The sequence below is a fragment of the Rhipicephalus microplus genome, unplaced genomic scaffold (assembly GCF_043290135.1).
Source record: "Rhipicephalus microplus isolate Deutch F79 unplaced genomic scaffold, USDA_Rmic scaffold_16, whole genome shotgun sequence".
Lineage (NCBI taxonomy): Eukaryota > Metazoa > Arthropoda > Arachnida > Ixodida > Ixodidae > Rhipicephalus > Rhipicephalus microplus.
In genome coordinates, this window is record NW_027464589.1 from 10,184,748 (window position 1) to 10,212,049 (window position 27,302).

At 46.7% G+C, this 27,302-nt stretch overlaps 1 protein-coding gene across 1 annotated transcript in view; it reads left to right on the plus strand.

Annotated features, from left to right (window-relative positions):
• The first annotated feature begins 2,103 nt into the window (after positions 1 to 2,103).
• Positions 2,104 to 27,302, plus strand: part of LOC119166672 (calumenin-A) — a 77,722-nt gene continuing 52,523 nt past the window's right edge. Inside the window, exon 1 of the mRNA XM_075883379.1 lies at positions 2,104 to 2,122. Within this exon, the coding sequence (XP_075739494.1) occupies positions 2,121 to 2,122 (2 nt within the window). The 5' untranslated portion in view covers positions 2,104 to 2,120. The remainder of the gene's footprint in view (positions 2,123 to 27,302) is intronic.

Sequence of the window (27,302 nt, forward strand, 5' to 3'; positions counted from 1 at the left end):
GTTGCAGACGACGCGGGAGCGAACGACGCGCCCATTTGACCACAGGGTCAGTCCGGCGGTCGCAACATGGATAGCTGCGCTTACGATGAACGTGCGGCTCGATTTCTTCGCTCCGCCGCGTTATCACCTTTCGCGGAAAGCGTGGCGGTTCGCGTTTCGAGCCGTCGTGCACGAGTTGATTGCCGGTAGCCACGTGGCGCAGCCTGCGTGACGGTGGGGCCGGTGACCGCCGCTAACTCTTTAACCCATTGACTTCCGCGGCCGGCGATCCGCCGGCCACTTAGAAAATTATTGTTTTTCATTATCTTTCATAGATGGCAGCACATTGGTTGGTGTTTGCCTTTTGTTTGATGTGTTCTCCGCTAGATGAACATAGTTGTCCACTGTTGGAGTTATTTTTGTCCGCGTTTGGAGCTGTTTTGTGTGCGAAGTGAGCGAGGCGATTGCGACCGGTCTTGTTCAAAACATGGCATCGCGGCGAAAGCGTGGTTTGACAGAAGACGAAATTCTGCAACTTGTGTTTGACAGCGACGTCGAAAGTGACATTTGTGATGATGAAGATGTTTCATTAGACGATGGGGAGTATCAAAGTGATGAAAGTAGTAGTGATGAGGAGGAGGAGGAGAACGTGTGTGCAGCAGAAGATCCGCTGGATACTTTGCCACCTTCTCCAAAGGTGCGAAATATGGAAGAATGGCAGTGGGAAGAAGATGACAGTGTGGAAACTATTGTCAAGCACTCCTTCAACGGCTAGCCTGGCATCAAGAGATCCATCGAGCTTAAAGTAGGTGGAAGTCCCCCTGCTCTTGGAATGTTCAATGCGCTTCTTGGAGTGGTGATTTGGAGCATCATCGCGTTGCACACAAACGCCTTCGCACGCGAAAGGCAGCTTTTTCATCCTGACTCCTCATGGCATGATCCATCCAGGCTTTGCTTAGTTTGCAATTCACATGGCAAAAAGTCCGAGAGCCGGTGGGAGTGCGAAAAATGCGAAGTTGCACTTCACATGCCTGTGTGTTTCAAAGAATTTCACACACGCAAATCATACTGACTGAGTTGCTGCAGTAAAGCATTGCAAACAGAATAAAGCAAGAATTGTGGTTCTATGACGTTTCTTGCGGACTTAATTGCGATTTTTATACACCGCCCCATGCCGCCCGCTGGCGCAAAACTTTTGCCGCGAAGTGGTAGGCAGCACCGGGCGCGCAGTGCGCGGAAGCCAATGGGTTAAAAGATGCATTGGATGAGCTAGCGGAAAAAAAAGCATCTCCCGTCCTTCTCGATGGCTTTCTGTGTAGCGAATGCGTCTCACGCAGCTATTTGAAAGCGCTACCTCATCTTCTCCTATGAACGGTTAAGAAGTCTGGTTAAAATTCTAGAATGGGTGGCCTTTGCTGCAGTGTTCTCATTAGAGCAATGAGCCGTTTCCTGTTTCAGTTGTAGACGTTGTTTTTAAAATACCAGTATTATATCAGCAATGGCGCTTTTATGTCAAGGGTAGAATCACATTAATTTCTCGGGGGTCTCTATGGTAGTGTAACGTAAGGCACTATAGCCTTGGGGTGTTGCATTTCGATTAGACATACGTATTGGTGCTTGCTATTATATTGCAATTAACACACTTAACAAGGAACACTGATTCTACAATTTCCAGATTTCAATAATTGCCAGGACAGGACATATGGTGTGCAAGCTTTACATTGTTTTCTTCCGCGAAAGCACGAGTCGATGCTTTGCTAAACGTACGACGCAGCCGAAAAGGACATACTGATCCAAGTAATAGCGTTAAGAGTCACACGGGCTATGGTAAGACGAGACGCAGCGCTACGAGTGGCGTAGCCAGGGATTGACACACCGGGCCCGTGACCCCACCAATTTTTTTGTTGTTTTTTTGTCAGGACATATCATCCGTCCGTTAGTGAACGCGCGTAGCACAAATGGCACTGAAATTATCAGCGCCGCAGAAGACAGCGTAGCAGAAATGCACGTGCGCTGACGTCAAAGCAGGGACACGTGGAACAACGTGTCATCGCGTTGGTGTTCAGGATTTTTCTCACCCTCTCTTCTATAGCGGCTTCTGAACGACACGAGGCAACAACAAATCCTGCAGTATACCGAACATGTGCGTTCTTCTTCGTCATATTCTATAAAGCTTGGAGAGGGGTTGGGTAGTATCGCACAATGGGGCGATCCATTGCAGAACAGTGAATTGGCGTGACAATGTTTAAGCTGCAGGTGCAAGGATAGCTTCATCGATGCGAAACAGCGCTAAAAAAGGGGATACAGAAATAAACAAGCAAGCCCGCTTCTACACAGACCAGGAAGGGGAGGCGGATTTAAAAAGCGATACGCCTTGCCCTTGCAATTGTTGGTGCTTTAGCGCTTGTTTCTTTGTGTCCTCGTTTTTCGCGCTGTTTATATCAATAAAGTCTCAACAACAAGCCAATATGCCTTTAAAGTTACTAAAGACAGGTGTGACTTCAACATGTGTCCACTGGCATTGCATTTTTCCTGGCGCGCTGCTGAACTGCAGGTCGCGGGTTTGATCTCGGCCGAGGCGGTAACATTTCGATAGAGATGAGATAAGAGGTTCGCGGTGTCGAGGCACGTCGAAGAACCCCTGATAGTAGAAATTTCTGGAGCCTTCCACTACGGCGAGTCTAATAATCATATCGCGGTTAAACTCCAGGTATTGTTTTTCGTTGCACCTCTTGTTAAGAGGCGAAGTTTGTGAGTGTCATTCATTAGCTGCAGACTAATTTGAATTGTTGTTTGCATCTCATAGTTTTTATTTGCGTAAAAGTGTTGTCTCGTGCCATCCGTTGTTCTTTTCGGGACTCCTACATTTGCCTTCGAATAAGTATTGTGTCCTTGTAATTACGATGTTAAAGTGTTTCAGTGCCAATTTAACGGTGACACATCCTTGAGCAGCTCTCCAAGAAGAACACACAGTGGCGGTACCCCCTGTACAATGCACGCGGAACTCGTTTTTACCAGCTGCGCAAGACCCATATCGCGCACTTTGTTCGACCGGTTCGCGCCGCCACTGGATTCGACCGCAGCAGGTATTTCGTTCTTTTCGTTTAATGCCGTGATTTGGTTTCCGATTATGGCTTCCTCAAGAGTGAGTCCCTGAAATAACAGCGCAAGCGCAGAACAGAGAAACGGCACACGTTTCTTTTCTTTCTGGGGCGTGTTTGCGCTGTTGATTCATAGATATGTACCGACTAGGCCCACACAAAGCGTATTCGAAAGCGAGTCCTTGTCTATACTCCGTGGATGCTATGAGTGTCCTCTTTCCACCCGAGGGGGCGGGGATCATTTCAAATAAATACAAGTTGAGCTATAACACATTGTCTACTCAGTCTACATTGTCTACACACACACACACACACACACAAAACACGTCAATTCGCAGCTCAGGTCACTGCTCCTTACAACGTGACACCCTTACTTTTTTTATTCCTTACTTTTTTCCCTTCTCTCTAGCTTTCTGTCACCAGTACTCGAATGATTTTTTTGCGAATCTGCCGGTTACCATTGCTCTCCCTAACATACACATAGTTGGATACCTCCACATTCAAGCCCCGCCGCGGTGGTCTAGTGGCTAAGGTACTCGGCTGCTGACCCGCAGGGCGCGGGTTCGAATCCCGGCTGCGGCGGCTGCATTTCCGATGGAGGCGGAAATGTTGTAGGCCCGTGTGCTCAGATTTGGGTGCACGTTAAAGAACCCCAGGTGGTCTAAATTTCCGGAGCCCTCCACTACGGCGTCTCTCATAATCATATAGTGGTTTTGGGACGTTAAACCCTATATATCAATCAATCAATCAACCTCCACATACAAGTGGAACATGCTTTGTCGTTTCCTTATGTTCCGACATGTGCATTTCTATTGCTTTGTATCTACGCCTTCTACGTAATCCCGATCGCGCTTCCACAGTAAGGTGTTTCTCCTAGAATTATCATATATTGCCTTTCTCCTAATTATATTATTTGTTTCGATAGTTACACAGCACCGTCGTTTTTCTCCGTCGCGGACTTTTCGCTTAACGCTCTTTGTTGCCATATCGCTCACACTTCCAGCTGTGTATTTAATGGTGGGCCTTTTAGTTCTTCTTGACTTTTAACATAAAAGTGTCTAACTACGGGGTCCACGAAGGCTTCAGTGAGGTATTTAAGTCACGGAAATGACGTAAAAATATGCACGATCAGAAAGCAGTGAAACAGTCGACGACAGTCGAACCCAACACCTTTCATTTCGTAACAGAGGCCAAGCACGCTACCCACTGCGCCATGGCCACATAGTTTGGGATGTTTACAAACACGATTTTTCTACCCAACACTCTTTTCGCCATGTTCTTGGTTAAGGGGGGACGCGGCAGTAAGGCATCATGACTGACATCCACGATTAGTTCTTCAACGCATCTTTTTTACTCGTCCGTCCTATTCGCCGCGTTTATAATAATAGAAGTGCATTTTTTATGCATTAAACACAATGGCTGGCGGCGCCATTACCAATAGCATCGGCCTCGCTCATAGTACCCATCCATACCGCTCTTTATCGCCCGGCGGTAACTCCGCCTTTTCCACTTACGCTTGCCCCGCTAAAAATAGCGACCGGCCAACAGCGTAGACACGACGCGCGTTTCCTTTCCCTCATGTAACTCCTACATGCGGCTAGTAGGTGACGTTAGCCCAAGTTCGGTGTCCGTTCATTTACGACTGTCATTCTGTGACCGTTAACTACTACTGCTAACTCAAATATTTATGATTGATAATGGACGTTACTCATCTTGAAAGGGCAGCACAAAGACACAGTGAAAGGAAAGACAGTAGAGAAAAATAGCACCGACGAGTAGAAGAAATGTCGTAATACATAAAGCAACTTTTCAATCGCGTATAAATTATTGCAGTCTAGTTTGTTTTACTACAAGTCAATGTAACATATGCGAAATATTGTTTTTGCAGAAGAAAGCTATCCGTCACATTGCCGACACTGCTTACTTATTTCTGACTTCGGAAACTTTAGCAATAGTTTAATCAAATTTCAATACATGTATGAATTTTACGTTCTGCGATCATTCTATTTATGTTCTTCTGCATTTATACAACTTATTCAGTCAACTGCGGTTATGCAGTGCAACAATCAGATTATCAACACTCGTAATAAAGGAGATTCACTTATACCACGTTTTTTGCACCAGCTATATTATAAACTACAGTCACTGAAATACAACCTTCTATATATTCTAAATTAGCATAAGCATTTACTTAAGACTGCACTTTGTACTTTACGTGGACTATTACTTGATTACTAATGTGCATACATTTCCGTTATATCACAAATTTGTAGTCTATTTCTCTCAGTATATCGCTGTAAATGATAATGTACCATTGTTTTCTTATATTCTGATGATAGTAATATTTTGTGTAGTCTATTGCCGACATTGTGGGTGTAATTTATTCTATCGATTACTTATTTCTAAATTGCAGTAGTGCTATTTTTCTGTGAATAACTTTTGAGCATTTGATTGTTCTTCAGCAGTGCTTTATAAAAAACTATCATATGCGTATGACGCTTTGTACGGATGTTTTAATTTATTTGTTTATGTGAAATATTTGTTTGGCTGCTTATGAGTAGAATGATTTTTTTTCAGCTGTCATTTGTTAGCCCTGAAATTGGTTGCCTGGACCACACCAATCAAGCTGTTTGATTGCAGTTTTAGCCCAGGGGAACATTCAAAGTATAATATTTTTGAATTCTTCTAATTAAAGAAAATGAGTGAATGTATGTGTCACTATACTCTCTTTCATGAGTTCCGTGCAGCAGAATGAAGGCTATGCGAGCTCCGAGTGCAGATTCTTGCGAAGCGAGATGTAGTCCCCAGAACCCGTTACCCGTCCTCATGACCTTTACAAACAGTCTCGTCTGAAAACTTTTACTTGAAGTCTTCTCTGTGTTTTAAAAATGCGATCTGCCTGGCGAAATTGTCCCATTTTTCATAGAAAACACTTTTTGTGACTCAATGATACAGAAGAAAGAGCTCTGGCTTGTTTGTGCTGTAACAAGGAATTGGCGAAGGAAATTACGCAACTCTGCCAAGTATGCATTAAGTTTTCATCTGTATAGTACAAACTATTGGTAAGACACTGCTTAAAATTTTACAGCGTTGTCCGCAAAGCCACAGACCCCAGAGTGCCAGATTCAGCTGACTGGGCGAGTTGGTGCATGATAAAACGGTATTGGTTTGGCGCGGCTCAGTTTGAGCGCAAGAAAAAGATACTACTGTCGAGAAGAAAAAAACAGACGACAGTATGACAGCGTATGGATCTTAAGCTGGAGGTGTCACACACTTGTGGAGAGAAGCATTTGACTAAATTTGTTGAATGTCCCCTAGGTGCCGTCTACATGTTCCCTCTGTCGTTCGACGTGCTTTACATTGGACAGACTGGCAGTTGTGTGAACGACCGCTTGTGTGAGCACTGTTACAATGTAAAAAAAAACAAGATTTCTTTGGGTGGATTCGTGGCTATGCATTGTAAGATGTGTGCATGCACTCCATTCTTTGACCAGTGTGTTATCTTGAGCTTAGTTTTAAGCAGTTGACACGAGAGATTATTTAACTCTACCGCAAAATGTGTGAAGCTACGTGTGAGTACGCCATCCGTTGCCTTATCAGAAAGAGAGCTCAATTTTCTGGGGCGTATTTTGTGAAGTGTTCATATAGGATTGTTAATTTGATATCAGACTTTTTGGTAACGTCTGCTGCACCAGAATCTTACGGTATTGTCATGTGTTTTCGAAGACAGGTCACTGACCGATGTGAAACGAAACAAATGATGTTTCGGAATTCGTAGGCATCCCTTGTCCACACTGAAATGATGGCCGAGCAACAGGTTGTTATGCAGAGTTTAAGGCATGGTTCTCGTTATTTCTCGTTACGCTCGTTGGCACTCGCTATGACGCACGGTATTTGTCATGTGTGCGCATCACGCGTGCAGGAGAGTGAGCTATATAATGGGCTGTGCCGTAACGCAATAAACAAAAGTTGGACTCTCTCTATTTTTTTCCGTATTGACCTTAGCATTTTCACGCTCAAACTGAGCTGTGCTAAAGCAATACCATTTTTTCCGCATAGCCACGGAGGAACCGGCATTGGGTCTCAAAAACAAGGCTGCAACTGCGGATACAGCTGTCGCCCGCCTCGAATCTATTAGGCGGCCGCCATGAGCTCCGTAGCTTGTAAGCATTGAACTGATGCGCCCTTTCGCTTTAGATTGTCTTTCAATTTCGACAGCACAGTATTCGGATCGATTCAGCACCATTTTGGAATGCCATAATCAAATAATCTATGCTGTAGGCTTAGCGATTGGAGATGGGGGGTGGTGGACTCTTCGCCAATCTCGGAGGACCCGTTATTTGATTTGGCGTTAAGCTTTTTTTCGAAAACCGGGACCGCGACGAAGAAAAAGTGCTGCACGACTTTGACCTCGGTGTGTTGCAGAGTAGTGCGCAATTTCTGTTTAAGGAAATAAACAGAAATAAATTCTGACGCTGCGCAAACGCACCGCCGCTTGCAGACGATAGGGCACGGATTGATACATTCAGAAGTGCTTGTCCTCTTCATTGGTCGAGGAGTGCAGCTTCCACAGGGCTGCACGGAATTACTGAAACAGAGCATAAGCGTCAGCGTGGGTGCGTTCACGTTAAACGTTTCTATAGCTGTCAAACATAGAGACATTGTGCAAGGTCTCTTATATCTATGTGTAGTAAACGATTACTTTTGTCAGGACAGGTTTCAGTTTCGTGTTATACCAATGCCGATGACAGAGGAATCAACCATACTTTTTTCTTACTCTCCTTTATATTACTTAGCCTCTCTTCGAAACTTATTTTGCTCTAAGCTTCCTTCACCTAAAAACTTGTCTCCCTCCCCTAATATCACTCTACAGCTTCAGTTGTCGCCTTCCCGCGAAAACCCAACGCTAGGTGTCCCACAGTCCTTACATCTACATCCATTCCTGGTTGACCTCTGACCCCCTTACATGTTTCTACTGACCTTGGACTACTTTGACGCCGGAAGAGCGCCCCATGCGGGATTAGGTAACTAGTGTTGCGTGCGGTGTAAGAACCATTATTTAGGGGTGGACATTCCGCCAAATGGTTTGTCCAGATCATTCTCGGCTCTTTCGCCTCCTCTCGGACCCTGCAGTCATTGTATATGCTACCTAGGGAGCATATCGAGTTGCTCTATTGGCCGCGATATCGCAATGCCCCCCACGAAACTGCGCCTGGCGCATATATATACAGTTATATTTTACCGTTAACGTGATAACGGATGTTAAGGAAATGGCGTTTCCGTGTGTGGACAGCGCGGTGACATAGCGGTATACCATAGGTCCGTTTGATTCACCTGCACAAGTCAGAACCGGTTCACGGCTGTGCACGTGAAGTTCAGAAATTGTGCAGCGTTAGTTCAGCGGTGCAGGCACAGCACGACACCCGAAACGAATGACGATGTGCCGACAAGGTGCAGGCCTTATTTCTTTTCGCTTAATTTACATCGTTCTGCTAACACTAAACGATGGTAAACCGCACATGTGGACAGTTTATGCGGCGAAACATCTTGGCAAAGCACACCGCGTTAGTAGAGGCGGGTACGGCGCCTACGCCTAAGTGCTTCGTTGTCTGTTCAGCTGCACGCGCGGCTGCACCAAGCCGGCACCGTCAGCGTAGGAGGTGCAAGAAAATCGTGAACCAGTGTTACACCTCTTCTCTACCTTTCGAAACGAATGGCAGGGTTCAGAGGCTGTCATTGCCACACCGCTGAAACGAATGGCAAGGTGCAGCACCTCGTGAACTGGTTCACGTGGTGCAGGCGAATCGAACGGACCCCATAACAGCGTGTTATAGTTCGGCGGGATAGCGTTTATGTGACCCAGCTGCGATGGTGGTGCCACCTATGAGATAGTTATTGAGTTAAAGAACCGTGAAAAGGAAAAGAAAACGAGAATGTTTGCCTGTGTCACCACACGAAGCATTGTTACAGGTTAATTTTACTAATAATAAAAGTAAGGAAATGTGAGCCACGCACCAAACGCGAAAACATTTATGTTGCTGATTTGTTTACATCGATTTTGTAGTTAGGCCTGGAGGCCTTCGAAATGAGAAGCTATCTCAAAAACTACGCCAATTTATCTGTAATACTCGGTCATCGAAGCTAACTGAAGGCCAGTGAAGCCACATTGAACAGTCGTTTGCTGAGAACAAAGTGAATCTTTCAACAACTACGTCAAAATCACTTCAAAGCGGGTGTCCGAGAGCACCGCCATGTCTTACGTAAACTACGTACACCTACGTTACCATGGTAATGGTAAATCTGAAAAATAGCGCGCGTACGGTAAGCGGTATGAGTAACGTACGTATCTGCGCACGCGCACTTCGATGCCGCTATCATGGTATGACCGGTATACTACAACTGTCTTCTGAAGAGCAGCTGCGTACGTAGCAACGTTTTTAGATATTGTCAGTTGACTGAGAACGCGCGGTCTCAGCGGCGAGGCATGGCCCCCTCCCATATCCCGCGCAGCAGCGGCGCTGCTGTCGCTTTGAGATCGATGAAGGAGCGTCATCTGTGACCTCTGCATGCGAAACAGAGGAAAATTTATTTCCAAATATATAGATTTTATCAAAAGCAGCTAGATAAAAATTGAATGAATACTACTTCGTAGTATACTTTCGCAAACATTACCTGCGATGTTAAGCAGCAATCCTGAAAAATTCTGGAACACAACCTCAGACACTCCAAACCATTAGCACTGTACAATGATCGGAACCATATAATTCGTGATCACGAGGCTGCTGAACAACTTTTTTCTCTTCCGTGATTACCGTTAAATCTGTCGGCCCACTGGCCTTCAATCCCTAATTACAACCAGAGTCTGATGCCCGACATCACATCTTGCCTAAACGGCATCGCTAAACTCATAGACTCCTTAAAACTTTAATCTTCATGAGGCATCAATGGTATCAACGCGAAAATGCTGAAAAACATGAAATGAATTGTTCGTAGACTACTTTGCCATATTTTTTCAACAGTCACAATCATTGGTAGTGATGCCGGAAGACTGGAGAGTGGGAAAGATTGTTCCAGTCCTTAAAAAAGTTCCATATAAATAGGTCCATATCTCTGCAGCAGCTATCACCCCATTTCTCTTACTAGCATTTGCTCCAAGATAATGGAGCATATAATCTATTCCAAAATTGACAAGTTCTTATCCAGCAATAATTTGTTTCATTCTAGTCAGCATGGCTTTCGCTCAGCATGTTCATGCGACACGTACCTAGCTCTATTTTATCACGATATCAGTTTTCACCTTGATTTAAACACACCTGTCGATGCCCTCTTATTAGACTTTGAAAAGGCTTTCGATAAGGTTACACATAAGCGGCTACTGCTAAAACTTTCTCGTTTAAACTATAATTCAATTGTATTTAACTTGATTCGAAACTTTTTTACCAATTGTCAACAGTTTGTGCATGCTAACTCTGTCTAATCTAGTCGTTCCTTTGTAATCTCTGGTGTGCCGCAAAGTACAGGGCGCGGACCATTACTTTTTGCCATTTATATCAATGATATTCCATCAAAAATGTCTTCTAGCATTCGCCTTTTTGCGGAAGACTGCGTCGTACACCGTCTCGTATCAAACAGCCCAGATAAAAAATATAACCAAATGTCCTCAACCTTATATTAACGTGGGTTGATAAGTGGTTAATGTACTTAAACGTGGAGAAAACTTGATTGGCATCTTTTCATCGCAGGCCCCATTACCAGTCAGTAGAATATACCATTTCCGGCTCCGCAGTCTCATCCGCTGATTGCTACAAGTATCTCGACGTCATATTCTCAATTAATATTTTCTGGTCACCTCACGTCACTAATATAGTCAATTCGGCGAATCGCATTCCAGGTTTTCTGCGTAGAAACCTAATACTTCCACCTCCCATTAATCAAATCAATATTGTATACTACATTTGTTCGTCCAAAATTAAAATATACGTGCTCTACCTGGTATCCCCAACATTTTGACTTATCCAACGTTCTAGAATCGATCCAAAACCGCGCTGCACACTCCATCTGTTCTGAGTATTCGTATCATTCCAGTGTTTCCAAACTTAAAATCCGGGCTCACCTTTCTGATCTAGAGACATCATGTCTGATATCTCGACTATGCCTGTTTCACAAGTTTTCTCATGCCCCCATCAAAATTTCAGCCATCCTGCCAGTTCATCGCACATCCAGCCGCACACACCATGCAAAAGCAGTATACCTCTGCCAGCACAATACACCGCCCATCTTCGCTCCTTTTTTGTCTCAACCTAACGGGACTGAAACCGTCTGCCTGCATCTACCCTGCACCACTGCGACCCTCATCAATTCAAGATTTATTTATTTATTTATTTATTTATTTAGGTACCCTAAGGGCCCAAATGGGCATTACATAGGGGGGGAATGGGTTGAAAGCCGACCCTCGAGTCACATTTATGTGTAATCAAAAATACCCATCCTTCATGTAATACCCCAGGTGAGGCGTTTGAGATATTAAGATAAATAAATGAGAATATGAATAAATAAGTAAAAAGAGGCCACGCCTGTAACTAACAGATGTACCATGAATTATGTGCCTGCAATGAGTTAGTGGCGTGGTCAAAGGGTAGCAAACCAGGCCTGCGCCGTTCTTCCCTTCCCCTATCTCCCAAGAAATTTTTGCCGCGATTGTTTACAAAGCAAAAAGTGACACTTGACCCACTTGTCTGTCCGGCACCCACTTCAGATCAAGGTGGTGCCCCTAGTCTTCAAGAAAAAAAAAAATCTGTCTGGGCCTCTGCAACAAATAGCGTTCATCTGCAGGTTGAGGTTGTAGACGATTATTAGCGACCGAGCTTGTTGTAATTACGCATCGTATAAATTGCGTGTAAGAACATATTTAAAAACTGTTGTGCTTCTTCTTGAACAGCTAAGGCAAGCTAGACAATCCACAAATTGGTCTCACTGCTGGCACATCTGATACAAAGGATTTCTTTTTTATGGGCAGATGCCTTTCACTCACCAACTCTTTGAATATCTTGTAGCTAAAATTCTCCGAACCGTTACGAGAAAGGCTTCTAAAGTGAAGAAAGAAAAATTTAAGAAAAAATGAAGTGCATTGCAATGGATGACCTAAAGAAAGTATTTTGATAACTTTTGTTTGGAAAAAGCTTTTTCGCAAACTGTATTTCACATATGATATGATGATCAAGCATGCTTTATTGAATTATGGCGACCTGCAGTGTGCTGGGCTGTAGAAGTGGCTATGCCTCCAAGGAAAACATTTGTGATCGACGGCACTTTTTCATAGCCCCAAATTACCCTGCAGTTCTCAAGGCCTGGACAGCTGTTATTTAGCAAAAAGCCTTCCAGGTGACAGCCAGAATCTACATTCGCAATCTACATTTCGAGTCCGAAGACCTATATAATCACTTTCTACCAGCCCATCGTAGGCGGAAACGTCGTCAGAATTCCACGTAGTAGGTAAACTCCTAAGCCCGGCGCTGTTCCTCGAATTTGCCCGAATATTCCTGCGCACTTGTCGAAACCAGCGGCATTAAAACGCGAAAGGAAACCCCCAAGATTTGGAGAAATTGCGAATCACGAGAGCAGTCTGTTGGCAAGAGGTGGCATTGAGTCTGATGTTAACATGGACAAAAGTGATAGTGACGAAGCTACTGGCGTCCCCTGCAATTCAGAGTTATGTGGAGAGGTAGCATCTTGGTTTCCAGCGTTGCAAGACTAAATAAAGTTCGAATCTTGGAAAGTAGAGCATATTCAGGAAGTTTTTTTTTTCAAATTTGTTCAAAACAAAGAGCTTTGGTATAAGCTTTTCACAGTTATGTTGATGACCTAAACATATGCACGGGCTGTCATAGCACCTTATTAACTTCCATTTCGACCGCAACATCAGCCCTGAAGATCCGGAACGTGTAGAGGAGTAGTAAGTTTTTTGGGCTGTTGCGGGAAGACTTATGCCCACCACGCAAAAGCACAAGGAAGAGTATGAGAGCATAGTATAAGAAAAAAAATATATCTACGAAACCAACTAGGCTTCACCAAACATTACTATCGAGTAATAAAACCTAAGAAAGATTGTTATTAGGGCCAGAGTATTTCAAGAAAAAGCGAAGAACGCCATTCGTAAACACAGCTTTCCAAAGTTTCTAGCAATCAAGTGGACGAACTTATTACCAGCCTTCCTCCACCAGAACAACTGATGCTGCTGAGTGAAACCATATCGAACCCGAATTCGCGAGACATCCTCTTATAATTTTTGTAAGGCGTGAAGATGTCGACAGAATCAGTATGTTGCCCTTTGACACCATCCTACGAGCAGCAGGGCTCGATATTGTAAGGAGCAGACAAGTATTCAGTCACTCGATTTCGTAGCGCTACCCTCCGACTGACTTCGCTTTTATAGGTTTCAGCACACAAAGAGCGAGTTTGAAAGAAACAAAATCGCAGCATATCCACGGAGTGAATGATGATGAGTGACGTGAAGCTCCGTCCATCCCATCTTGTTTCCTTCGTCCATCAGTGTGACCGTCCACCCACACCTACGTACTTCTAGTGAACATTCCAAGTACCACCATCTTGCATCTTTCCATCATATATTCGTCATATAGAAGTACTTCCATCCAGCGGACATTCCAAGGACTGAACGTGAGGTGGATATCATGCACTTTCTTACGGCCTGCGCTTTGTGTCTACTACCCACCTTTCACCGCATCTAGTTCATGGCTATATACTAGTTCACTATATTTATGGCACTGCGGCCCAATTCTTGCTAAACCGTGCAAAACCAAGAACGTAATGCCCAGTGAATTTAACGTGGCAACCCTTTCAGGACGGAGAGTACTGTAAGTGCGTCCTTCTGATACTAATTTTTTTTCAGTAAGCATCAAATGCAAGGCAAATGTTATTGAAGATTAAGTCACCAATACTCTTCTCTGTAAGTAATTACGTGAGAAACAACTATCTTTTTATTTATGATTCACGTGCGCAGGTTTCCTCGATTGATTGATATGTGTGGTTTAACGTCCCAAAACCACTATATGTTTATGAGAGATGCCGTAGTGGAGGGCTCCGGAAATTTTGACCACCTGGGGCTCTTTAACGTGCACCCAAATCTGAGCACACGGGCCTACAACATTTCCGCCTCCATCGGAAATGCAGCCGCCGCAGCCGGGATACGTGCAGGTTTCCTCGTTAATTGAAAAGGGCGCACGCATGCATGCTCCACTGGTCCGGCCGTGGAAGTGGCTGCCTATTGCTACGATGACTACTACTACTGCGGCATACAGAGCTTCACATCCAACCCCCCCCCCCCCCCCCTCCGCAGAAAAAAACGTCATCCAGTAAAAGCTCGACGTTCTAGATATTGAACTTTGTTTGGTCTTTTAATGCAGATAATCAAATTGCCACCCCTGCACAAAACTCTGGATGTGAGGGGTTGCCGGTAGCTTCGTCAACATCGCTGTTTTTCAGGTTAACTTCAGGCACATAACCACCGCTTGCCGACACACTAACCTCAAAATTCGCGGCTTCTCCAAGTTTCGGGGGATTATATTGCACTTTAGAGGTGCTAGTTTACACAAGTGTGCCGGAATGTTTGGCCGAATTCGAGGAACCACCCCGAGCTCAAGTGTCCACCTACCACGTCGAATTTCGACAACGTTTTCGGCTACGATGCGATCTTTTCAAGTGATTAGGTTCTCGAATTGGAAATGTAGATTGCGAATGTAGGTTTTGACTGCCACCTGGAAGGTTTTTCGTGAAATAGCTGCTGTCCAGGCCTTGAGAACTGCAGGGTCATTAAGGGCTTTGAAGAAGTGCCGCCGATCGCAGGTGTTTTGCTCAGAGGCATACCCACTTCCACAGCCCGGCACACGGCAGGTTGGCATGTTTACTATGTTAAACTGCTCATTAACTCAAGCTTGCTTGATTGTCACGTCGCATGTGAAATGCAATTTGCTATGACCGAAATCAAACCTACAAGCTCCCGCCGCTATGGTTTGAGCATACGGACTAAAAAAGAAAACACTGCCGTGGGAAGCGGCGTGTAGCCGCCGGCGGCGGCGGCTTGTTCTAAACGCTACGCCAGCGCCACCCTCGGAGCGGATACACGTTGGTGCCGCCTCCGGAGCGGGCTTTTCCAACAGTGTCTGAAAACGTTGGTACGTAGTGTCCGTAACGGTAGAGTGCGCTGTAGTAGTGCTAACGGCGTTGGGCACGTGAGAACTCTGCATTAGAAGTATAATATATATAGTGTGGGCATTCATTATGCGCTTCTCATATTAGCATTATCATAATCATCATCATCCGTCTAGATCCCTGCCCTCATCTTCACTGGGGATCACCACAATCATCATCGGGTGTGTGCACGCTTGGTCTCAGACTGCCCGTTCGTTGCTGAGCCCTTGGACTGAATAAACGCTGTCTCAACCCAGACGTCATACGTGGTGGAAGTGAATTTTCGGTCCTCGGTCCTCTCCCACTTCGCTCGACTCTCTGGAGCTCCGATCAGGCCGCCAATTGCCCCCCCCCCCCCCTGTCTGGCAGCATGTCACAGAACGCCTGCCGGCGCTGCTACCATCACTGCTTCCATCTCTCCCGCGCCGTCTTCAGCCGCGCCTCCTGTGTACGTACACAGCCACCAGCGTGATCCCTCTCTCTTCACCGGATGTCGTGGGGAAGACGTGGAAGACTGGCTCGATGAGTAGAGCCCCGTTAGTGTGGCTAATCGCTGGGACGATAGCGCCAAGCTCCGTTACGTATCTTTCTACTTGACCGGTGTGGCGAAGACATGGTACTTTAACCACATAATCGACATACCCGACTGGGCTACCTTCGAGCAGCAGCTACGTCACGTTTTTGGCACACCACTCATTCGGTCCGCAGTCGCGAAGAGAACCCTCGGCACTCGACAACAACATTCCGGTGAGTCGTACACGTCGTACAACGAGGACGTTCTTGCACTCTGCCGGCGGGTGATTTCATCTATGCCGGAGTCCTACAAAGTACGCCACATTATGAAGGGTATAAGACCTGTTTCCTTCAATACCCTGGTTGCTCAGAACCCGGCTACTATAGCCGACGTCGTCATGACATGTCAGCGCCTCGATACTCTGCACTCTGTTCGTCTACAACCAGACATAGGCAAACAATCTAACAGACCTCTCCGTGACCCCATAAAAGACGTAATACGTGAAGAGTTGCAGAACATGGGTTTCCCACCTTCTCCACCGTGTTCTCCACAGTATACGGGAGCGATATTACGCGAAATGATCAGGGAGGAACTGACATCTCTGAACTCGACGGCTAACGTCCAGTCTCCCTCGTCTCGGCCCATACGAACCTACGCGCAGGTCGCTTCTATGCCTCCCAGTGAGGTAAACACGACGTTGCCGCTAGCATCGTACGCGTCGGTCACTGCCGCTCCGCCAGTGAACTACCGTTCGATGCCCCCTGAACCTTCTTCGGCCCACCTGACCGCGCTATCTCCAGGGGCCCCGAACACCTTCTATTCTGCACCCTGGCGCTCGCCCCACCCTGTCTGCTACTACTGTGGCTATTGCGGCCACACATTTCGTTTCTGCCAAAAGCGCCAGCAAGATGGGCGTCGGAACGACATGCGTGAACGGGATTTGTACAGTGGGGCCTCTTATCCACGTCGGCGTTAATCGTCGCCCCCGCACCGGTCTCCATCTTCTCCGCCATCGACTGCACCACGAAACAGCCGAAACACGAAACGCCGCTCGCCTTCACCCTTCCGCCGTTCCACTTCTCCACTTCGGCCCACCTCATTCTCCTCTGATATTCATTCGGAAAACTAAATGATGCAGTTTGTGGAGAAGAAACTGCATTTGAAATAAAGACTGAAATTCCTTCATCAGGCCCGTGTAACATGGTTTCTGTGGAAGTAGAAGGAGTGCGAGTCGATGCTTTGGTAAACACAGGTGTGACATTGTCTGTTATACTTGCTGATTTGTTTGAACATTTAAAGAAAGTAATGACGCCTTACGATGGTCCCACGTTAGTCGCTGCTCAGGGAAACGTCATTCGCCCTTCCGCGTTTTGTACTATGCGTGTTTTCATCGACGGCATCCGCCATCATATCCAGTTTGCTGTCCTGTCCCGCTGCTCTCACCGACTAATTTTAGGATGTGATTTTTTTCTGCCTCCGCGGCTATTTGCTGTGGCCAACGCGTCGTCCATCTCACCAACACGGACTGCACGCTCAGTGACGACCCCCAGAGGCCACTTCGTTTGACAGCTGCGGAAGATACCGAATTACCACCAGGTCAAGAGCGAATTGAAACTATTACCTCCAAGAACATCGACCATGGTGACGTCTTGGTCTCACCATCATCTAGATTCGTCGGTAAAGGCATCATTCTCGCTTCCGGTGTAGTTCGGTTTCTCAATGGTTCTGCACTTATCACCGCTGTGAATATGACATCCGAAAAAATTCTACTCCCCCGAAACACCACGGAGGCCTGTGTGACGGATCCGGACCCTGCGTGCGTCGTGCCACTTCATGCCGTCTCCTCCAACGACATCCCTAGGGGTGAGCCTGAATCTTCTTCCGCCTTTACTGCAGCCATTAGCGACGACTTGACACCTTCACAGACGCAACAGCTACTTGCTTTGTTAAAGAAACTCGCAAGTTCCTTCGATGTTTACTCCTCGACGTTAGGCCGCACTACTTCTATAACGCATCGAATCCACACTGTCGGAACAACTAATGTACGCCGCCGGCCTTACCACGTGTCTCCTGCTGAGAGAAAAATCATCGAAGAAAACGTAGCTGAGATGCTCAAACAAGAGGTTATTCGCCCTTCATCTAGCCCTTGGTCGTCGCCCGTGGTTCTGGTTTGCAGGAAGGATGGCTCCGTGCGCTTTTGCGTTGATTATAGGGTGCTCAACAAGATCACTCGCAAGGATTTGTACCCAATACCTCGCATTGACGAAGCCCTTGATTCTATACAAGGTGCGAAATACTTTTCCAGCCTCGACCTGCGTTCCGGATACTGGCAAATTCCTATGCACGAAGACGATAAAAAAAAACGGCATTCGCAACCCCCGGTGGGTTATGTGATTTCAACGTTATGCCTTTCGGGCTGTGCAACGCGCGCGCTACATTTGAGCGCATGATCGCTACCGTGCTACGCGGTCTCAAATAAAAGACCTGACTCTGCTACTTGGACGACATCGTCATTTTTTCGTCAACGTTTCCTCAGCACCTGCAACGTTTGAATGACGTTCTGACGTGCCTTGCCGCCACTGGTCTCCAACTCAACACAAAAAATGCCGTTTCGCCACAAAAGCTATCAAGGTTCTGGTCCACGTTGTGACCAAAGACAAAATTCAGCCGGATCCGGACAAAATTGCTGCAGGGATTCGCTTTTCGTGTTCCGAAAGGTCGAAGGAGTTGGGAAGTTTTCTTGGTCTCACCTCTTATTTCTGCCGTTTCATACGAAACTTCGCATCAATAGCGGCTCCACTGCACCAGCTTCAAGCTTCTGACGTGCCCTTTCTGTGGTCGGAAGTATGTCAAACGGCATTCGACCTGTTGAAGTGTGCCCTCACGTCCGAACCTGTACTCCGCCACTTTGATGAGGCCGCACCGACCACCCTACACATGGACGCTAGCGGCCGTATGTAGGGTGGTCCGTGTAGGGTGTGTAGGGTGGTGCCGTTCTGCTCTAACGCGACACCTCTTCACAAGAGAGAGTAGTCGCATATGCCAGTAGAGTACTTACCGTGACCGAGAAGAACTATACCGTAACTGAGCAGGAGTGCTTGGCTCTAGTCTGGACAGTGCAAAAGTTCCATCCCTATCTCCACGACCGTCATTTTACGATCGTTACGGACCACCACGCCCTATGCTGGCTGTCCACGTCGAAGAACTTGTCTGGACGCTTGGGTAGGTGGATTCTACGTTTACAAGAGTATGGCTTCGATATCATTTACAAGTCAGGTAGAAAACACCAAGACACCGACGCCCTTTTGCGCTGCCCACTACCAAATACCCAGCTCAGTGTCGGTCAAAGTTCAACCATCAATTCTACTGCAGCGCCCGCGCTCGCCTCAATAGACCAGCTATTATCAGACGACAAGCGCACACTTCACTCCTGCCAGTTGTCTGATCCGTACTGTAGGTGTATTATGCACCAGCTCTCAGGAGCTTCCCATCCACCTAACGCGCGGCATCGTCAACTCTTGCGATTTAAGCTGGAGAATGGAGTCCTGTACCGTCACATCTACCACCCTGATGGTCAACGCTGGGTCCCCGTGTTACCACACACTCTTCGACTTGACGTGCTTAAAGCCTTGCACGATGACCTGGCTGCCGGACATCTTGGTATTAAAAAAACTCACGATCGCATTTGAAGTTGCTTCTACTAGCTCGGTATTTCTACTAGCATCACGCACTACGTCAGTTTATGTGTCCCGTGCCAGCGTCGTAAAATCCAGACAACTGCACCAGCCGTGCCTCTACAGCCAATTCCGTGCCCCACAACGCCATTTGAGGTTGTAGGTATCGACCTTTACGGCCTTCTTCCCCTCACATCCACTGACAAACGATAGATAGTGACCGCCGTAGACCAATTGACACGTTATGCGGAGACACCGTCTGTACCAACTGCCTCTGCTTCAGAAGTTGCTGAGTTCGTTCTGCACGCCATCATTCTGTGCCACGGTGCCCCTCGTGTATTGTTGAGTGACCATGGAAGGGTGTTTCTGTCAGAAGTGCTAAATGAAGTATTGCGCGCCTCTGGAATAACACACGAGACAGCTACAAGCTACCACCCTCAGACCGACGGTCTCACCGAGAGATTTCACCGTACTCTTGCTGATATGAGAGCCGTGTACATCAGTTCAGATCACAAAAACTGGGATACTATCCTACCATTTCTCACCTTTGCCTACAACACGGCCGTTCAGCGCACCACCAGTTATTCACCGTTCTACCTCGTTTATGGACGTTCCCCTACTTTCTTCCTCGACGTTCCCTTTTTCAACAGTGACGTTAACTCGTCTCCGTCTTCCAGCGAAGAATACCTTTCAAGATTAGCTCGGTGTCGCGATCGTGCTCGCATCAACATGGAAGCGATCGTGCTCGCATCAACACGGAAGGTGTCTCTACTGGAGGCTCGACTGGACGATGCGGAGAATCGTTCCAGACGAAACAACTTGTTGTTTTACGGCCTAGCGGACGACAAGCCATCCGAAACGTATGCGCAGTCTGAGGAGCGTATTACGGGGTTTTGTAGGGACCACCTAAAAATAACTGTCGAATCCAAGGATGTCGAGCGTGCCCACCGTCTTGGCCGCCACTCGCAAGGCCGGTGTCGGCCTATTATAGTGCAGTTTACATCCTTCAAAACCAAGGAAGCCGTCCTTGCTAAGGGCCCCCAGCTTAAACATACAGGTTTTAGCATCGGGGAGGATTTCTCGCATCGGGTCCGGAACGCACGGAAGCGCCTACTGGCTTTTGCTAAAGTAAAATCAGGTCCCTTCCTTTTACGGTATAAGACCCTTTTTATGGGCTTCAAACGATACGTATTTAACGAGGCAACTGAAAATGTAGAAGAAAGCTCGTAGCAGTTGCCTTCACGCCCCAGATCTTCTAATTGTCCCGTCTTTGGTCACAAAGCCAATCTTTCTTTTTCGGTCATTTTCACCAACATACGTAGCTATCTTTCCAAACGCGACCACGTGTCCAACCTTGTATCTTCATCTAACAGCAGCCTACTTATACTAACTGAAACGTGGTTGACCTCTGACGTCACCGACAGCGAAATTTTGACCGACTTGCCTCACTTTAATTTTTTTCGAAAAGATCGTCCCGGCACCCGGGGAGGCGGCGTCCTGATTGCTACTAACGAACAACTTTCATGCTCTCTTATAAACATTGATTCTGACCTAGAAATATTGTGGTTGCTTTTTCGTTCCGTACCACAGTCCGTACTACTAGGTGTTTGTTATAGGCCTCCAAAAAGTAGCCCGGATTTCGCGCACCAGCCTAATGGTATTTTAGCCGAACTTACGACCAAATACCCAAATGCTCACGTCCTCCTCCTGGGGGACTTCAATTTTCCTAACATTGATTGGTGTAATCTAACTTCATCTGCACCCAATGCAAAGGAGACCAACGATTTCCTTGATGTTTGCCTCAACTTTAATCTCACTCAGTTGATAACACAACCTACACGTGTTACTCGAGATACTGCTAACATTCTTGACCTAATCTTAACAACTGATCCTGAGAGCCTTTCTTCTATAACATATCTTGATGAAATAAGTGATCATAAGGTCATTCGCGCTAATTTTACCTTCGTTCCTCAAATGCGCCAAGCCTGCACCAAAACTATTAGGTTATATGACAAGGGTAACTGCGCGACCATCACTCGAGAATTTAGAAGTCTTTCTTCCGACGTTCCGTGATGGTTTCTGGGAGCGACCCATTAACGATAACTGGGTAATTTTCAAAAACAAGTTAAACCAGCTAGCTGACCAATTTATCCCTAAAATAAGCTTTCGTCCCACCCGCCAAAAACCTTGGTTTACTAAAACATTAAAAAGGCTTGAAAATAAGAAGAAACGCCTCTTTCGGGATGCGAAGAATAAAAACACTGATTCTGCATGGGAAAAATACAAGGTTGCCGAGAAAGCATATTCAATTGAAGTGCGCAACGCCAAGTACTCATTTTTTTCATACGGAACTTCCGAAAATTCTTGCTGATTCACCAAAGCGTTTCTGGCAAATAATAAACCCTCCTAACACGCCCCCATCACCCTTACTAATGATACTGGTCAAGAATTAAGTTGTTCAGAATGTGCCAATATATTCAATGCCACCTTTTCGTCTGTGTTTACGAATGAATCGGACCCCGTTGAAACAGAATTAGTCTTTGTCAATCTGCCTGAAATGCTACCCTTTAACATAGGTTTCCATGGTATCCTGTCTTTAATAGAAAAATGAAACTGTCAACCTCGGCGGGTACCGACGAACTTACATCCAAGCTGTTAAAGAACACAAAGCACATATCAGCCGAGTTTTTGTTTTTGCTGTTTTCCCAGTCACTTTCCTCAGGTATTCTGCCTCTCGACTGGAAGTGTGGAAAGGTCATTCCGGTTCACAAGACAGGTAAAAGAGACTGCCTGTTAAATTATCGTCCCATATCATTAACCAGCGTGTGTTGCAAACTCATGGAACATGTCATATACACTCATGTCATGCATTTTCTTGATTCTAACAATTTCTTTCATTCCTCTCAACACGGATTTCGAAAAGGCCGCTCATGCGAAACTCAACTAGCCCTTTTCCTTCACGACTTGCATGCTAACCTCGATGGTAACCTCCAAACTGATGCTATTTTTCTTGACTTCACTAAAGCTTTCGACAAAGTTCCTCACCAGCGCCTACTAAAAAAACTTTCTCAAATAAATCTACCAGCTGAACTTCTTAATTGGATTGCTCAATTTCTGACTAACCGCTCTCAGTTTGTTTTCGTTAACAACGTCAAATCTAAGTCGCTTCCTGTTAGGTCTGGAGTGCCACAGGGATCTGTCCTTGGCCCGCGTTTGTTCCTAATCTACATTAACGACTTACCTAACAATTTATCCTGCAACCTTCATATGTTTGCAGATGATTGTGTCATCTACCGCAAAATAACCAACACTTTTGATCAATCAGCACTACAGAATGACCTTAATGAAGTACTAAACTGGTGTGCCCATTGGCTTATGACCTTTAATCCTAACAAATGCAAATTAGTTTCCTTCCACCGCCGCAAAAACCCACTCCAATTTTCCTATGAAATTGCTAATATGCCAGTCGAAACAGCCGTATCCTAAAAGTATCTTGGTGTAACATTAACCCCTGATCTTTCCTGGCGAACGCATATCACTAACATGATTTCATCAGCCAACCGATCATTAGGATTTCTAAAACGTCACCTACGTCACTCACCGTATCACGTTCGTCTTGTGGCCTATCAGTCGCTATTCCGGTCCAAACTAGAATACGCATCACCCATCTGGAGCCCTCACCAAGTTTATCTGATCAACGCTATCGAAGCAGTTCAAAATCGTGCCGCTCGCTTCATTCATTCTTCTTATTCTTACGATGTCAGTGTTTCGTCCCTTAAAAATGAATCCGGTCTATTAAGTCTTTCCCTTCGCCGCAGAATTGCTACGTTGTCACTGTACCACAAGTTGTATCACAGCTCACTCCACCAACCACCTTACATCGCTCCCGCCGCACGCATTTCTCCCCGCACTGGCCACCCACTTCAAGTCTTCCGACCCCGATCTGGCACCTCAACATTTTCTGCATCATTTCTCTGCCGCGCCGCCAAAGAATGGAATGACCTTCCCCACGATGTCGTTTCAATCACCTGTACATCACGCTTTATTCAAAGTGTGTCAATGCATCTGCAATGTTAACCTGTGGCTTTTGTATCTTTGTTGTACAACCCACCCTTTATGTAACACCCCCCCTGTGGGGTCTTTAAGGAAATAAAGTGAAAGTGGAAGTGAAAGCTTCTTATATATGCATTATCATGATCATCATCATCCGTCTGGATCCCTGTCCTCATCTTCACTGGGGGTCACCACAATCATCATCGGGTGTGTGCACGCTCGGTCTCAGACTGCCCGTTCCTTGCTAAGCCCTTGGACTGAATAAACGCTGTCTCAACCCAGACGTCATAATATATATATTTTGTTACACCGTGCAGCCATTTGCGGCATGCGCAGCATGGGGCTATTCCCGGTCGCGAAAAACGCGTTATACTTTTCTAGCTCAAGCTGCCAGCGTGCACTCTTAAAGAGAATAGCATAACGTGAAATAAATAAAACGCGCGTTCACCCCGTCGCGCTTGGTTTTTAAGCCCCTAGAGTCAATGTATATGATTCATTTAGATAGCATGACTTCGTTTTCTAACGCAAGCAATCATGCACTGCGGAAAAGCTGATGCACTGGCCGCACTGCCCAAGGCAGTGCCATCCACATGTAATTTATCAAATGACCGTTGTTTGCTGAGTAGCTCGTTAGCTTCCAACTCGGGTGTTGTCGCCCTATTCACGAACCTAATTAAAACTAACCCTTACTTTATGGCTGAAGTAAACCTTAGCCGTAAGTCCGCCGTAAATGAGTTTCAAGAATATACCTTGTAGTTATCGTAGAACTTACCTCGTACTTAGATAGGCCTCTGTTAAGGTAGCCTATGACCTACCTCAACGCTTCATTACACATACTGTCGATTACGGTCCACATACCTTCGATTATGTGGACCGAAAAGGAAAATAAATTGAACGGCACAGCGTGGGCATAAACGCTACCACAACGGTGAGTCCTCAACCATGGAGGGAACCTGGTTGAGACTACAAGTGGGGATTTTCGGGCCGCTCCTGCTTTACAAAAAAGTGCCGTGAAGAACCTGCTTGCTATGCTGTTTCTGCAGGAAAATATTGATACAAGTCATCATTAACATCAACAAAGGCACCAAAAAGGCGATGAAGATAATGATTTTACAAAAGCTCATGGGGGGCTGCCACTCCGCCATCTTGATTCAAGGACACTGTGTACTCCGTCTACAATCGGCAAATATATTTCTACCCTCTCTCTACGCTCACCTCGTGACATTTTGGTGGTGCGGGGTAACATGACGGAGCTACGCAGCGGCCGACGCTTGGTTTCTTCCACGATGGCACAATAGGGTACGGCTCCAGCTCCCGAAGTGGCCACCGCAACGATGACAGTTGTTCTACCCCAGCTGAAAGATCCTGGCACGTTCTGTGGGACCGACAACGTCGACATTGAAGAATGGTTGCCGCTGTATGAGCGAACAAGCAGGAATTATTGTTGGGACGAAACGCTCATGCTGGCGAACATCCTATTTCACCTGAAGGGGACAGCCAAAGTGTGGTTTGAGAACCACGAAGCGGAAATTGGCAGCTGGGATGCGTGGAAAGAAAATATGCGTGAAATGTTCGGCAAATCGACTGGCAGGAAGACAGCGGCCAAGAAGGAGCTGGCATCTCGCGCTCAAACGTCATTGGAGTCTTACCTGTCTTACATACAGGACGTGCTCGCCCTTTGCCGCAAAGCAGACGACGGCATGGAGGAGTCCGAAAAGGTAGCGCACATATTAAGAGGCATTGCCGATGACGCGTTCATTTTGCTAATTTTCAAAGACTGTGACACAGTAGATTCCGTTATCCGAAAGTGCCAGCGTTTTGAGGCCGCCAAAAGCCGATGCATTTCTCATCAGTTCGCTCGACTTCCCAACACCGCAGCAACATGGTCGTGCGAATACATGCCTGTACCACAGCCACCGCTGACTGCAGAGCACGTCACGTAGGTCATCCGTCGAGAATTTGAAGCTATGTCTCCCGCTTCAACTTTCCTCGTGCCTGTGAGTCCAGCTCCCAAATGGCGCCTTTAGTGCATGCTATCGTTCGCCAAGAGCATTCGAACGTTGGCCTAGAATCTGTGTGCATCGCCGGCCCCTCCCGACCGACTGACCGTCGTCCGCCATTCCTACGCCCAAGGCCAGAGGTTCCCAGCGTGCTCTCGCAATCCCGCTGAGTGGAGAACTGCTGATGACCAGCCCATTTGCTTTAACTGCCATCGTGTTGGTCACGTGGCCCGCTATGGCAATAGCAGGTGTTATTGGCGTCAGCCTTCCTATGGCTACAACTGTCGTGCAGAGGCATATGATGGCCACTTTGGAACTCGCCACGAGTCACCTCGGCCAGCCGGTGGTAATGGTTCGTCGACGTTGCATTGTCGGTCACCATCCCCTCCCGGCCACCAGTCCCGCTCAGCGCTGTCTCGTCGCCCATCGTCACGCTCACCCCAATTTCGCCGTCCTTCACCGACTGCACATCTGGCTCGGGAAACTTAGACGATGCAGCTCGCAGAGGTGATGCGGCATCGACGATTCGCCAGTCCAATTCTCTGACTACGCCGACACGACGCAATCTCATAGACGTTAAAGTAGACCATGCACTTGTTGTGGCCCTTGTAGACACAGGATCCCACATTTTGGTGATGAACTCGGAGCTTCGCCGCCGCCTTCAAAAGGTTTTAACACCGCCAACAGTGCCTCTCATCCAAGTCGCCGACGGTGGAACTTTTCCTGTGCTTGGGATGTGCTTCGCACGTGTTAGTGTTGCTGACCGCTCGACAACTGTGCTTTTTGCCGTGCTTGAGAAGTGCTCTCATGAACTCATCCTGGGCATGGACTTTGTTTCCGCGCACTCTGCCTTAACTGACTGTGGTATAGGTTCGCTTCAGCTTGACCTATTTTATTGGTATGAGACTCCAACTATACCTAAACCACGTTTGTGTTCTGTCGAATACGTTTGCCTAGCGGCCCAATCTGTTACCCGTGTAACCATGAGGTATTTTCCTCCGGTACCCGACGGCGATTATGTGCTGGTACCGATTTTGGATGTGTTAATAGACAGAAATGTCGCCCCTCCTCATACTCTGTTGACAATTACGAATAATGTGGCGTCGCTACCGAAACTGAACTTCAGCTGGTGCGCTCAAGTTGTTCTAGTTGGCATGACTCTAGCCAAAGTCTCTTCCATCAGTGAACATTCTGTTTCTGCATTCATTGCAGACGCTCCTTTGCCCGCTACTGCATCCTCTTCAGAGAGCTCCACTGATGCCGACTTTGACAAGATGATCACGCCAGACCTCTTTCCTGCACAGGCAGCCGATCTCCGGCTTATCTTGGCATCCTTCAAAGACATCTTCGACTTTGGCGACAGCGCTTTAGGAAAGACGTCAGTTGTTACTCACAAGATCAATACTGGAGATGCCAGCCCACTCCGACGACGTCCTTATCACATGTCGCATGCAGAGCGACAAGTCATCCAACGTGAAGTTGATAAAATGCTCACAAAAGACATTGAACCATCTTGCAGTCCATGGACCTTACCAGTCGTTCTAGTAAAAAAAAATGGCAGCATATCCACGGAGTGAATGATGGAGAGTGGGGCGAAGCATTCGTCCGTCCATGCGTCCGTCTGTGTGACCGTCCATGCGTCTGTTTGTGCGCCCGTCCCTGCGTTCTTTCGTGCATCCGCCCTTGCGTCCGTTCAAGCGTCCATCCATGCATCTGTTTGTGTGCCCGTTCGTTCATCTATTCAACACTCCAAGTCCCACCATCTCTCATCTTTTTA